At 45.4% G+C, this 15,387-nt stretch overlaps 1 protein-coding gene across 1 annotated transcript; it reads right to left on the minus strand.

The window, feature by feature from the left end:
- Positions 1-1,249: 1,249 nt before the first annotated feature.
- Positions 1,250-13,062, minus strand: MRPL51 (mitochondrial ribosomal protein L51). The gene is made up of 5 exons (XM_040435652.1): positions 12,922-13,062; positions 12,045-12,088; positions 11,877-11,949; positions 11,165-11,269; positions 1,250-1,496 (listed from the first exon to the last, which is right to left on the minus strand). The coding sequence occupies exons 3-5, from the start codon at positions 11,947-11,949 to the stop codon at positions 1,300-1,302; spliced, it is 375 nt and encodes a 124-aa protein (XP_040291586.1). The 5' UTR covers positions 12,045-12,088; positions 12,922-13,062; the 3' UTR covers positions 1,250-1,299.
- Positions 13,063-15,387: the final 2,325 nt, after the last annotated feature.

Here is a 15,387-nt window from a genome sequence, read left to right on the forward strand (position 1 = left end):
AATGGTCTGGCCAGAGACAGGGATATGTAATGTTGTTTCTGGATGGTGGACAACCAAACTGTGGGAGCTGCTCGTGCTCGCCAATCAATTGAATGATCCTCCCTTCTGGTGTCTGTCTGGAGCCTGTTCGCCAGGTGTGCCCGCCCTCACGTAACCACTGCTCCTAAAACCTAAGTCAGAACGGCCTAGATGGAGGGCAGTTTGTTGAAACATCCCGCTTGTCTCAGTCCAATCATGGAACCCCTTTCAAAGTCTGTCAACTGGGCAAAATGTCTGAGTGCCTCGAAGAGGCATGCCTACCAGTCAACTGTCTCTCAACAAGGGGTACACTACACAAAGGTAGCCTCTGAGAACCTTTTATAGGGCAATAGGGGAGAAACTTTTACACCTTCTTGTGGCAAGACCCTGGGGGAGATTTATCAAACTGGTGAAAAGGAAAACTGGCTTTGTTGCCGATAGCAACCAATCAGATTCCACCTTTTATTTTCCAAAGGAGCTCTAAAAAATGAAAGGTGGAATCTGATTGGTTGCTAGGTGCAACTAACCCAGTTTTCTTTAACACCAGTTTTGCTAATTGTAACCCCCAGTGTCTAACCAAACCATACCTGTGACCATTTACATATCTGCCTGAGACATAAGTGTTTTGCAGTTATCTGACATTTCTATCTGTATATTTTTGGTCCGTCTGACCCGTATCTAAAGAATAAACACTGAACTGTTATGGATTCCTTGTGATTGTGCCAAATGGCGTGAGAGCCACTCATTTCAAACAGGCCCTGATGGAGTAGTCCAAGCAGACAGCGACTCTCGCACTGGTGGCACCACCACGCGTTACTTTGCTCATTGTGCCCCATGTAATGCTTTGTTTTTCCTGTGGTGGCGCTGCAGTCCATGGGTTAAAGGGTTATTCCGGTTGGTTAAAGTTATCCCCTATCCTGCGCTGTACTTAGCTAGTTCTGGAACTCGTATAGAAAAAAAAAAAAAAAAAAGAGGAATGGCCGCCCGCTTATGTGACCGGGTGCTCTGTTCTTTTCAGGGGGCTGCAGGGCCCCCGTTCTCTAGTGGATAGGGGATACCTTTAACCAACCGGAATACCTCTCTAACACATTACATCGAAGACAATGTCACTAAATCTTCTATGTAACTCGGGCCTGATACACCCCAAAGAGCCTGGACTAAACAAGACGCTCCAGGAGGGTTCACTTTACAGAAGTTAATGAAGCAGAAAACAACAAAATGAAGCAAAGACTTCTGAAGAAATAAGAATAATTTATTTGGGGCGCAGTAGGCGAGGCGGCATCAGCGCTGTTTTCCGTAGCGGTTGAACCTCCTGTACAGGTAACTGATCCTTTTGTTCAGTTTATGTCTTTCATCATAAAACATACGACTTCCGATCGCCATCTTCTTCCTAATGCACCTCTGCAGCTCGTTCCCCTGAAAGCCTCTAATCCACGAGGGGCCGACGATCAAATGCTTGGGGTGCGCTTTAAAGTCACCTGCAATATAAAAAGAAAAAACAAGTTAATAAATCTGCAGATCGAGACTGAGAACAGTCTATAAGTTTGTATTAAGTTCAAGGGAGGAGGGGGATGCAGCTGCAGTCTGTCTCTCTCTCTCTGAGACTGAATGCTGCGAGAGCGGAAAAGGAGCAGCCAATTGGTTCGGAGTGAACAGCACAGAAGACTGAGGGGAAACAAAATATATTATAAATGCTTAAGGTGCCTTTTTACACTGCATTAGAAGGCTGCGTCAGAGGCCTCCGAGAGATTTTACAATGGAAACCATGGATATACGCAGTGAGCGACATCTATTGCACATAGGCACCCATGTTTACAAAAAATACATGCAAGGTATTTTTCGCTTTATAAGACGTACTTTTCCCCCCTCCAAGTAGGGGGGAAATGGCCATGCGTCTTATAAAGCAAATACTAGTAAGAGCTTCCATTATGCATTAGGTGCCGGAAGCGGGAAAGAAGCGCTGCAAGTGCTTCCGATACTCACCCTCCCTGGTCTTCTTGCTAGGGCCCGCACTACACTGTCCTGACCCCGTACAGCGTCAGGATGTAGTGTGCACACTATGACCCGACGCTGCACGCAGTCACGTGACAGTGCAGCACGGGCCGGAGAAGACGGGAGCGCGACGCAGGAGAGGAAAGGAAGTTTTTTATTTTAGCCTGATGGGGGTCTAAAAGAAAAAAAGCTGATCTGAGGTCTGACATGGAGGGCTGATATGGGGGTATGATGTGATGTCCTGATATTTACGGGTGTCTGATGAAAAATATTTTTTTCTTATTTTCCTCCTCTAAAATGTAGAGTCTTATAAAATGTTGTCTTATAAAGTGAAAAATACGATATATTTAACTACAGTATGTATGTGTTCAGCATGCGGTTGTAAAAAAAATAACAATTATAAGCAGGAGCCTGGTAAAAGGAGAAGGAAGCATTTTTCTCTGATAACATATATTACAAAGTTTCTTATATTTCTTGGAAATATTTTCTTATATTCAAATATGAAACTGTATTCTCATAAACCCCTTTAACCACCTCCGGACCGCCTAACGCAGGATTGCGTTCCGGAGGTGGCAGCGCTGCGCAGAGTCACGCATATACGCGTCATCTCGCGAGACGCGAGATTTCGCTCCAAGCCGGCCCGCGCATGCGCATCGCGGGCCGGCAAAATTCAAAGAACAAGTTCGTCACCAGCCTGCCAGCAACGATCATTGGCTGGCAGGCTGGCGATTTTCAAAAAATCCAATCCAAAGTCATATAACAGATCATATTAGTAAATATGATCTGTTATATGGCTTGTCTGCTCCTGTGCTGGTCCTTTTCGTCGGTTGGATCCAGCACAGGAGCAGACTGAACTGTGAGTACACCAAACACTACACCTTAGCCCCAGATCACCCACCTGCACCCCAATTAACCCTTTGATCACCCCTTTGATCGCCCCTGTCAATCACTAGTGAAAGGAAAAAAAGTGATCAGTGTAAACTGTCACTTTTTTTTTTTCACTGGTATTGGCTGTTAGGTTTTAGGGATAGTTTAGGCCCCTTGGTTAGGTAGTTAGCGTCAGTTAGCGCCCACCCCACCGCACCGCAGTCACTTTTATTCGCTGTTTAGCGTATCGCTAATCAGCATTTGTACTTTTATAGTATCTGTAAGTGATCAAAACTGATCACGGTCAGATCTATAATAGTATTAGTGTCACCTTAGCTCGCCCTCCACCCAAAACGCAGTGTTTGCCCGATCAGGCCTGATCGGTCGCCCACACGTGCGTTCACCCACGCCCGCCCCACCGCAGTGACAAAAAATTATTATTTTTTGATCACTGCACATTCATTTTACACGCACTGCGGCGATAAAAAAATCAGTTTTGATATTTTTTATCAACCGCAGCAGCCTCCGGTACTTCGCTAGCCTCCCCTTTGTAAGACAGGTTTGCTTTTTTTCTTGGGTAGTCTCAGGGAATACCCCTAAATTTAGTAGTCCAAAATGTCAAACAGGGGGTATTCTTCTGAAGAGGCCTACAGGATTCTGACCCAGTCGGATGAGGAGTGGGAACCCTCATCTGACGAATCTAGCGGGTCAGAATATGAACCTGTGGAAAGCAGTGGCTCTCTGACCCAAAGTTCGGACGAGGAGGTGGAGGTCCCTGGCAGCACCAGGCGTACCCGGCCCCATGTCGCTAGACCACAGGTTACGCAGGATCCGCTTCAAGAGCAGCAGAGTGGGGCTGTCGCTGCCGGATCACGTGGTGAGGCATACACCAGCAGCGCAGCCCTTCCTGGACCTAGTACCAGCACTGCCGTACAACCTGGTGAAGTAGCGAGCACCAGAAGGGCAGTTGAAGCTGGTACGGTGGCACGTGCAATAGTTACCCCGTCGCAGCCACCGCAAAGACGGGCCCGTAGAGCCCCTAGAGTCCCTGAGGTGCTGGCAAATCCTGATTGGCAGTCACCAACTTCAGCCGCACCAGTAGTTCCCCCTTTCACCGCCCAGTCTGGAGTTCGGGTTGAGACGGCTCAAATCGGTTCGGCCCTGGGATTTTTTGAGCTGTTCTTGACTGCGGAGCTCTTGGACTTAGTCGTGGCAGAGACCAACCAGTATGCCACACAATTTATAACCGCTAACCCGGGAAGCTATTATGCCCAGCCTTTCCGGTGGAAACCAGTCCAAGTTTCCGAGCTTAAAATTTTTTTGGGCCTTCTCCTCAACATGGGCCTGACAAAAAAGCATGAATTGCGGTCATATTGGTCAACGCACCCAATTCATCACATGCCCATGTTCTCTGCTGCTATGTCCAGGACACGATTTGAGACCATCCTACGTTTTCTGCATTTTAGCGACAATACCACCTCCCGTCCCAGAGGCCACCCTGCTTTTGACCGGCTCCACAAAATTCGGCCCCTCATAGACCATTTCAACCTGAAATTTGCAGATTTGTATACCCCTGAGCAAAACATCTGCGTAGACGAGTCCCTAATACATTTTACCGGGCGCCTTGGCTTCAAACAATACATCCCAAGCAAGCGTGCCCGGTATGGGGTCAAATTGTATAAGCTCTGTGAAAGGGCCACAGGCTATACCCACAAATTTCGGATCTATGAGGGAAAAGATCAGACCCTGGAGCCGGTCGGTTGCCCTGACTACCTGGGGAGCAGTGGGAAGACAGTCTGGGACTTGGTGTCACCCTTATTCGGCAAGGGGTACCATCTTTATGTGGACAATTTCTACACAAGTGTGGCCCTCTTTAGGCATTTGTTTCTAGAACGGATTTGCGCCTGTGGCACCATGCGAACTAGTCGCGTGGGCTTCCCCCAACGGCTTGTAACCACCCGTCTTGCAAGGGGGCAGAGGGCTGCCTTGTGTAACGAAGAACTGCTCGCGGTGAAATGGAGAGACAAGCGTGACGTTTACATGCTCTCCTCCATTCACGCAGACACGACAATCCAAATTGAGCGAGCAACCCGTGTCATTGAAAAGCCCCTCTGTGTCCACGACTATAATGCGCTCATGGGAGGGGTGGACTTCAATGACCAGATGTTGTCTCCGTATTTAGTTTCCCGCAGAACCAGACGCTGGTATAAGAAGGTGTCTGTATATTTAATTCAATTGGCGCTCTACAATAGTTTTGTTCTCTACAGTAAGGCTGGGAGAACAGGATCCTTCCTCAAATTCCAGGAAGAGATCATCGAGAACCTCCTTTACCCAGGAGGTTCCGTGGCCCCATCCACCAGTGTAGTTAGCCGTCTACACGAGCGACATTTCCCCAGTGTCGTTCCTGGTACCTCAACCCAACCGTCACCCCGAAAAAGATGTCGTGTCTGTAGCAGGAGTGGAATAAGGCGTGACACCCGCTATTTCTGTCCTGACTGTGCTGACCACCCTGCCCTATGCTATGGAGAGTGTTTCCGGAAGTACCACACACAGGTACACTTAGCATAGGGATCACATCTCACCAGGACAGGTACACAGGGCTATTAGGGCCCATTCACTCACAGCTGCTGCAAACCTCTCCTTTCACCTGGGATAAAGTGCATAATGTACTTCGCCACATCTTTGGGCGATTTGCGCTTTGCACATTGTCCCATGGGGAAGGAGAGGTTTGTTCTATAAAAGGTAAAAAAAACTAAACAAAAAAAAAAATACCGGTAAGTAAAAAAGTTAAATGTTCAGTTAAAAAAGTTTAAAAAAAGTTTCTATGTTCTGTTCAACAGTTAATAAAGTTATTGCTTTGCGGCCTGGTTTTTTCTTTTTTGTTTTGTTTTTTTTACCTTTCAGGTGGACCAACCGATCGACTAGCTGCAGCACTGATGTGCATTCGGACAGAAGCATTGCGCTGCTGTCAGATTACACGCAAGTCGGTGTATGCGGCGCTGCAAGACGAGATTTCTCCTCTGCAGTAAAAGATACGTTTGCCGAGGCATATGAGCTGAGGAGGTGGCGGTGTTCATATACTTTGGCAAACACTTTGTATATATAAAAAAAAAAATCCCGGCAATGATTTATTCATCCACATCGATTGATGTGAATGGAGAAATCTGGTTTGCCAGGGCATACGAGCTGAAGTGGGTATGGATGTTGGGCGGAGCTCCTATGTCCTGGCAGACGCCTTTCCCCTCCTTTTTCTTTTTTTGGCAGAGATTTTTTCATCCACATTGATCGATGCGAATGAAGAAATCTGTGCCGTTCATTTTTTTCTTTCAGCCCAGAGGCTGAACGGAAAAAAAAAATCTCATTACCCGTATGCTCAATATAAGGAGAATAGCAGAAACTCCTAATGCTGGGCATACATGTAATGATTGCGGAGACCCTCAAATGCCAGGGCAGTACAAACACCCCACAAATAACACCATTTTGGAAAGAAGACACCCCAAGGTATTCGCTGAGGGGCATATTGAGTCCATGAAAGATTGAAATTTTTGTCCCAAGTTAGCGGAAAGGGAGACTTTGTGAGAACAAAATCAAAAAAATCAATTTCCGCTAACTTGTGCCAAATTTTTTTTTTTTCAATGAACTCGCCATGCCCCTCATTGAATACCTTGGGGTGTCTTCTTTCCAAAATGGGGTCACATGTGGGGTATTTATACTGCCCTGGCATTTTAGGGGCCCCAAAGCGTGAGAAGAAGTCTGGTATCCAAATGTCTAAAAATGCCCTCCTAAAAGGAATTTGGGCACCTTTGCCCACCTAGGCTGCAAAAAAGTGTCACACATGTGGTATCTCCGTATTCAGCAGAAGTTGGGGAATATGTTTTGGGGTGTCATTTTACATATACCCATGCTGGGTGAGATAAATATCTTGGTCAAATGCCAACTTTGTATAAAAAAAATGGGAAAAGTTGTCTTTTGCCAAGATATTTCTCTCACCCAGCATGGGTATATGTAAAAAGACACCCCAAAACACATTCCCCACCTTCTCCTGAGTACGGAGATACCAGATGTGTGACACTTTTTTGCAGCCTAGGTGGGCAAAGGGGCCCACATTCCAAAGAGCACCTTTCGGATTTCACAGGTCATTTACCTACTTACCAGACATTAGGGCCCCTGGAAAATGCCAGGGCAGTATAACTACCCCACAAGTGACCCCATTTTGGAAAGAAGACACCCCAAGGTATTCCGTGAGGGGCATGGCAAGTTCCTAGAATTTTTTATTTTTTGTCACAAGTTAGTGGAAAATGATGATTTTTTTTTTTTTTTTTTTTTTTTCATACAAAGTCTCATATTCCACTAACTTGTGACAAAAAATAAAAATTTCCATGAACTCACTATGCCTATCAGCGAATACCTTGGGGTCTCTTCTTTCCAAAATGGGGTCACTTGTGGGGTAGTTATACTGCCCTGGCATTCTAGGGGCCCAAATGTGTGGTAAGGAGTTTGAAATCAAATTCAGTAAAAAATGACCTATGAAATCCAAAAGGTGCTCTTTGGAATGTGGGCCCCTTTGCCCACCTAGGCTGCAAAAAAGTGTCACACATCTGGTATCCCCGTACTCAGGAGAAGTTGAGGAATGTGTTTTGGGGTGTCTTTTTACATATACCCATGCTGGGTGAGATAAATATCTTGGTCAAATGCCAACTTTGTATAAAAAAAATGGGAAAAGTTGTCTTTTGCCAAGATATTTCTCTCACCCAGCATGGGTATATGTAAAATGACACCCCAAAACACATTCCCCACCTTCTCCTGAGTACGGAGATACCAGATGTGTGACACTTTTTTGCAGCCTAGGTGGGCAAAGGGGCCCATATTCCAAAGAGCACCTTTCGGATTTGACAGGTCATTTTTTTCAGAATTTGATTTCAAACTCCTTACCACACATTTGGGCCCCTAGAATGCCAGGGCAGTATAACTACCCCACAAGTGACCCCATTTTAGAAAGAAGACACCCCAAGGTATTCCGTGAGGGGCATGGCAAGTTCCTAGAATTTTTTATTTTTTGTCACAAGTTAGTGGAAAATGATGATTTTTTTTTTTGATTTTTTTTTCATACAAAGTCTCATATTCCACTAACTTGTGACAAAAAATAAAAATTTCCATGAACTCACTATGCCCATCAGCGAATACCTTGGGGTGTCTTCTTTCCAAAATGGGGTCACTTGTGGGGTAGTTATACTGCCCTGGCATTCTAGGGGCCCAAATGTGTGGTAAGGAGTTTGAAATCAAATTCTGAAAAAAATGACCTGTCAAATCCGAAAGGTGCTCTTTGGAATATGGGCCCCTTTGCCCACCTAGGCTGCAAAAAAGTGTCACACATCTGGTATCTCCGTACTCAGGAGAAGGTGGGGAATGTGTTTTGGGGTGTCATTTTACATATACCCATGCTGGGTGAGAGAAATATCTTGGCAAAAGACAACTTTTCCCATTTTTTTATACAAAGTTGGCATTTGACCAAGATATTTATCTCACCCAGCATGGGTATATGTAAAAAGACACCCCAAAACACATTCCTCAACTTCTCCTGAGTACGGGGATACCAGATGTGTGACACTTTTTTGCAGCCTAGGTGGGCAAAGGGGCCCACATTCCAAAGAGCACCTTTTGGATTTCATAGGTCATTTTTTACTGAATTTGATTTCAAACTCCTTACCACACATTTGGGCCCCTAGAATGCCAGGGCAGTATAACTACCCCACAAGTGACCCCATTTTGGAAAGAAGAGACCCCAAGGTATTCGCTGATGGGCATAGTGAGTTCATGGAAGTTTTTATTTTTTGTCACAAGTTAGTGGAATATGAGACTTTGTATGAAAAAAAAAAAAAAAAAAAAAATCATAATTTTTCACTAACTTGTGACAAAAAATAAAAAATTCTAGGAACTCGCCATGCCCCTCACGGAATACCTTGGGGTGTCTTCTTTCCAAAATGGGGTCACTTGTGGGGTAGTTATACTGCCCTGTCATTCTAGGGGCCCAAATGTGTGGTAAGGAGTTTGAAATCAAATTCTGAAAAAAATGACCTGTCAAATCCGAAAGGTGCTCTTTGGAATATGGGCCCCTTTGCCCACCTAGGCTGCAAAAAAGTGTCACACATCTGGTATCTCCGTACTCAGGAGAAGGTGGGGAATGTGTTTTGGGGTGTCATTTTATATATACCCATGCTGGGTGAGATAAATATCTTGGTGAAATGCCAACTTTGTATAAAAAAATGGGAAAAGTTGTCTTTTGCCAAGATATTTCTCTCACCCAGCATGGGTATATATAAAATGACACCCCAAAACACATTCCCCACCTTCTCCTGAGTACGGAGATACCAGATGTGTGACACTTTTTTGCAGCCTAGGTGGGCAAAGGGGCCCATATTCCAAAGAGCACCTTTCGGATTTGACAGGTCATTTTTTTCAGAATTTGATTTCAAACTCCTTACCACACATTTGGGCCCCTAGAATGCCAGGGCAGTATAACTACCCCACAAGTGACCCCATTTTGGAAAGAAGAGACCCCAAGGTATTTCGTTATGGGCATAGTGAGTTCATAGAAGTTTTTATTTTTTGTCACAAGTTAGTGGAATATGAGACTTTGTAAGAAAAAAAAAAAAAAAAAAAAAAATCATCATTTTCCGCTAACTTGTGACAAAAAATAAAAAGTTCTATGAACTCACTATGCCCATCAGCGAATACCTTAGGGTGTGTACTTTCCGAAATGGGGTCATTTGTGGGGTGTTTGTACTGTCTGGGCATTGCAGAACCTCAGGAAACATGACAGGAGCTCAGAAAGTCAGAGCTGCTTCAAAAAGCGGAAATTCACATTTTTGTACCATAGTTTGTAAACGCTATAACTTTTACCCAAACCATTTTTTTTTTACCCAAACATTTTTTTTTTATCAAAGACATGTAGAACTATAAATTTAGAGCAAAATTTCTATATGGATGTCGTTTTTTTTGCAAAATTTTACAACTGAAAGTGAAAAATGTCATTTTTTTGCAAAAAAAAATCGTTAAATTTCGATTAATAACAAAAAAAGTAAAAATGTCAGCAGCAATGAAATACCACCAAATGAAAGCTCTATTAGTGAGAAGAAAAGGAGGTAAAATTCATTTGGGTGGTAAGTTGCATGACCGAGCAATAAACGGTGAAAGTAGTGTAGGTCAGAAGTGTAAAAAGTGGCCTGGTCTTTCAGGGTGTTTAAGCACTGGGGGCTGAGGTGGTTAAGGGCTCCTTCATAGTCGTATTTTCTAGCATTTTAACATGCCAGCTTTTTTTAAAATGTAATATGTGTTTTTTAATGTAGTATCCTTTTGCCCATGCACTTTTTTCAGGTATTTTTCAAAGCCCTATAAAGAGAGAAAAATAAAAAAGTGTGCATCATTTTGTGGTCCTACAGCCGTGAAATCAAACCTACAGCTCTCCAGCTGACATTAAAGGGTTTCTATCACTTCGTTTCACCTATTTAGCTTTCAGACACTAGCGTTCCGCTAGTGTCTGCTCTATCTAACCATCCTAATATAAGAGCTTATTGTCCTGCCGTTTAGCTAAAAAAATAACTTATATAGATATGCAAATGAGCCTCTAGGTGCTATGGGGGTGTCATTAGCACCTAGAGGCTCCGTCTACCTTAACAAACTGCCGCCGCCCAGCGCGTCCCTCCAGCCCGTCCATCTCCTCCGGAATGCGATGCTCCTCGTATTCGGCGCATGCGCAGTGAATGTCTGATCGCTTCCCTGCTCAGACATCTCCACTGCGCCTGTTCCTCGGAGCACTATGACGTCATCGGCGCAGGCGCAGTGGAGATGTCTGAGCAGGGAAGCGATCAGACATTCACTGCGCATGCGCAGAACAGAGACGCGCACGGAGAGGATCGCTTCAGCTGGAGATGGGCGGGCTGGAGGGACGCGCTGGGCGGCGGCAGTTTGTTAAGGTAGACGGAGCCTCTAGGTGCTAATGACGCCCCCATAGCACCTAGAGGCTCATTAGCATATCTATATAAGTTATTTTTTTAGCTAAACGGCAGGACAATAAGCTCTTATATTAGGATGGTTAGATAGAGCAGACACTAGCGGATCGCTAGTGTCTGAAAGCTAAATAGGTGAAACGAAGTGATAGAAACCCTTTAAACTACAACTCCCAGCATTCTCGGATAACCGCAGACTGTCTGGATATGTTGGGAGTTGTAGCTATAAGCGGGAGAGCGATTCTGTAAAGGATTTATACCACTGCTTATCATTGACTCACCCAAAATCCCGATGTTATCATAGACCCCGAACTGTGCTCTCTTTTGGTTCCAGCGATCTGTATTCTTTGGCTGCGGCAGACAACCCCGGGAGAGACTGGCGCTCCCTGGAAGACACGGCAGAGACGGGTTATAGCGGTCACCTACCTTCCTCATCTTGGAGCTTCTTCTTTAAAGGGGTTTTACCGGGTCATTGATATCTGATCGGTGGGGTATGAGCCACGGCTGACCGGCTGTGACCTCTTCCTAGTCCAATGACATCATGTCCATCAGTCACGTGGCCTACGCACGGCTCAGAGATCGCAACGTTCACTGGAACAAGCTGTCCGTGGAGGTCTGAGCCCCACCAATCCAATACTGACAACCTATCCTGAGGACAGGGGATCAATACTGAACGCCCAGAAAACCCCTTTAATACAACATACGTGATATACCACAAAGACAGACAGGTGGGTTCTTGGACCCCCGCCCTGTAGGTGTCCACCAGTGATTGCATACAGGAAGAGACATGTGCGAGTCTCTCTCCATTGATGTCTATGGTCATTAAGGTAACGACCAAGCTCTTGTAGTTGGAGGACCACTTTAGTTTGTAGAAAAGGGGGCCCTTCCTTCTGAGGCCTGGCAGTCAGACCCCACCGATGAGGAAGAGATGGAATATCCATTTATAAACCAGTTCACCCCATTCCGGTAACACAGATTTTCTGAAAAACTCACCAAGAGAAAACGAACGGGACGCCTGAGACGCCAGGGGGGCGTTCCCCCCGAGCAGCCGCATCACAGCCCACATCTACAACGACACAGGGACGACGGTTACACGACTGCGAGGTCTCAGAGAACGCAAATTACAAGATGAGGCGGAGAAAAAAAATAACGGAGATTTACCTTCTTCTACGCCTACGAAGAATACAGACGATCAGTCACAGGACCTGGAAAACAAAAACAGAAAAAATAAAAATAAAATCATGAAAAAATTCAAACGTCCTATAAGAACAGCAACAAATTCTCAACGAAAAAAAATAAGTAAACCCTGGACTGCACTGACACACTGTAACAGGACAAGAGAGGGATCTGGCTCCAACAGGGTTGCAGAAAGGATACACAGTAACAACCCCTCTGCTGTGAAAGGTTTCATTTCTGTCAGCCTTTACTGACAGCAAGCAAAGATTTTAAAAATGTCAAAGAATTGGAACACAAAGATGATCAGAAAGTTGTAGAATTTGTAATTATAAGAACGTTAAAGGGGTACTGCAGCATTTAACTATTGACGGTCATCGACATCACGTCAGCGGGGGTCCGGCACCCCCACCGATCAGCACCGGCAGTGGGTGTGTGGGCTGTTACCGCAGCGCTGCCCCCATTCACTGCACAGGGTCTGTTTACTGTCTGTCACCATGGAGACACATAGGTCTGCACCGGAGCTGTGTACACAAAACGACTGGAGCATTTTAATGTGTCTTATTTGCAATGCAGCGGTGGAGGCGTCGTCGCCTATGACTTGTAGCGGAGCGCGGCTGCGCCATGTGATGCTTTGGCGCAATATGGCGTCACAGGGAAAATGCTGCATTAAGTGATGTTGGATCATGTGCAATTCTACATATATCTTATACAGTGACAGCTGTGGAACTACAACTACCAAACGTCACTGCATGTTGGGAGTTATAGTCCCGCTGCTACTACTGGGCAGTGTGCAGAGTAAGGTAACATCGTGCAGCTAGCTCAGCCACGAGGGACCAAGCCCTGGACGCTATAACCTTCATACCCGTCCTGAGAGCAAACAACCCGCAGCTACCGCCTCCGTCTGGTTCACAGGTCACTCGCTTCTCATGGAAGTCGCCATGTTGTTTTCCCAAAGTGCAGCGGAACTCCTACGTCACGCCCCTAACTTCGGACGCGATGACGGCAGCCATTTTGTCGTAGACCTCACGTAGCCAAACGCATAGAAGGGCAGAGCCTGGGAATGGTGACGAAAGTAAACCACGCCCAGGGCTGCTGATTGGCTAATCGCTCTATTAATAGAGACCTGCGTGACGTCAACAGGCCACGCCCCTCATGTAATGCCAAGGTGGTCACTGTGGTTTACAATGTCAGTGTCGCACATGTGATGATGTAAGTTTATGAGGAATTATATCTCGTTTCATTTGATGTATTTTAGCAAAGCTTATAGAGGGAGTTAGGGAATACCCTGTCAACAGCAGTGAAGAGCAGCTCTGGAGGACTTAAAGGTTTTTTTTGGAAGTAAAATATTGCTGATCTATCAGGATAGGTTATCAGTATCTAAAAAGTGGGGGTCTCGCTCCTTGCCACCCCCGCCCATTCAGCTTAAAGGGAACCTGTCACCGGGATTTTGTGTATAGAGCTGAGGACATGGGTTGCTAGATGGTCGCTAGCACATCCGCAATACCCAGTCCCCATAGCTCTGTGTGCTTTTATTGTGTAAAAAGAACGATTTGATACATATGCAAATTACCCTGAGAGGAGTCCTGTACGTCAGATGAGTCAGGGACAGGACTCATCTCAGGGTAATTTACATATGTATCAAATCGTTTATTTTACACAATAAAAGCACACAGAGCTATGGGGACTGGGTATTACGGATGTGCTAGCGACCATCTAGCAGCCCATGTCCTCAGCTCTATACACAAAATCCCGGTGACAGGTTCCCTTTAAAGAGGCAGTGAGCCCTGCTCCTTCTTCCTAGACCAGTGACATCACGTTCATCAGTCACATGACCTAGGTGCAGCTCAGGCTACTTTCACACTTGCGTTCGGAGCAGATCCGTCTGATGTTTCATCAGACGGATCCGCTCCGATAATGCAGACGTTTTCATCCGTTCAGAACGGATGCGTCTGCATTAAAACTTAGAAAATTTTCTAAGTGTGAAAGTTGTCTGAGCGGATCTGTCCCCATTGACTTACATTGTAAGTGTGGACGGATCCGCTCGCCTCCGCACGGCCAGGCGGACACCCGAACGCTGCAAGCAGCGTTCAGGTGTCCGCTCACTGAGCGGAGCGGAGGCTGAGCGCTGGCAGGCGGATGCATTCTCAGTGGATCCGCCTCCACTGAGAATGCATTGGGGCCAGACGGATGCGTTCGGGGCCGCTCGTGAGCCCCTTCAAACGGTGCGCACGAGCGGACACCCGAACGCTAGTGTGAAAGTAGCCTCAGTCTTATTCAAGTGAATGGGGCAGAGCTGCAACACCAAGCACCGCCACCATACAATGTGTTACTGTATAGAGGACCTGTCATCACCTGTATAGTATAGTATAGTATAGAGGACCTGTCATCACCTGTATAGTATAGAGGACCTGTCATCACCTGTATAGTATAGTATAGTATAGTATAGAGGACCTGTCATCACCTACACTATATAGTATAGAGGACCTGTCATCACCTGTATTATATAGTATAGAGGACCTGTCATCACCTGTATAGTATAGTATAGTATAGTATAGAGGACCTGTCATCACCTACACTATATAGTATAGAGGACCTGTCATCACCTGTATTATATAGTATAGAGGACCTGTCATCACCTGTATAGTATAAAGGACCTGTCATCACCTGTATTATATAGTATAGAGGACCTGTCATCACCTGTATAGTATAGAGGACATGTCATCACCTGTATAGTATAAAGGACCTGTCATCACCTGTATTATATAGTATAGAGGACCTGTCATCACCTGTATAGTATAGAGGACCTGTCATCACCTGTATAGTATAGAGGACCTGTCATCACCTGTATAGTATAGAGGACCTGTCATCACCTGTATTATATAGTATAGAGGACCTGTCATCACCTGTATAGTATAAAGGACCTGTCATCACCTGTATTATATAGTATAGAGGACCTGTCATCACCTGTATAGTATAGAGGACATGTCATCACCTGTATAGTATAAAGGACCTGTCATCACCTGTATTATATAGTATAGAGGACCTGTCATCACCTGTATAGTATAGAGGACCTGTCATCACCTGTATAGTATAGAGGACCTGTCATCACCTGTATAGTATAGAGGACCTGTCATCACCTGTATAGTATAGAGGACCTGTCATCACCTGTATAGTATAGTATAGAGGACCTGTCATCACCTGTATAGTATAGAGGACCTGTCATCACCTGTATAGTATAGAGGACCTGTCATCACCTGTATAGTATAGAGGACCTGTCATCACCTGTATAGTATAGAGGACCTGTCATCACCTGTATAGTATAGAGGAC

The sequence above is a fragment of the Bufo bufo genome, chromosome 6 (genome assembly GCF_905171765.1).
Source record: "Bufo bufo chromosome 6, aBufBuf1.1, whole genome shotgun sequence".
Classification (NCBI taxonomy): Eukaryota; Metazoa; Chordata; class Amphibia; order Anura; family Bufonidae; genus Bufo; species Bufo bufo.

What these genes read in the sequence shown, in the direction of transcription:
- MRPL51 (XM_040435652.1), bottom strand. Translation starts at nt 11,949, where the DNA reads ATGTGGGCTGTGATGCGGCTGCTCGGGGGGAACGCCCCCCTGGCGTCT. An exon ending in GTCCCGTTCGTTTTCTCTTG is followed by an intron (nt 11,270 to 11,876) that starts GTGAGTTTTTCA and finishes CGTGTCTTCCAG; the next exon opens with GGAGCGCCAGTCTCTCCCGG. An exon ending in TGATAACATCGGGATTTTGG is followed by an intron (nt 1,497 to 11,164) that starts GTGAGTCAATGA and finishes TTTATATTGCAG; the next exon opens with GTGACTTTAAAGCGCACCCC.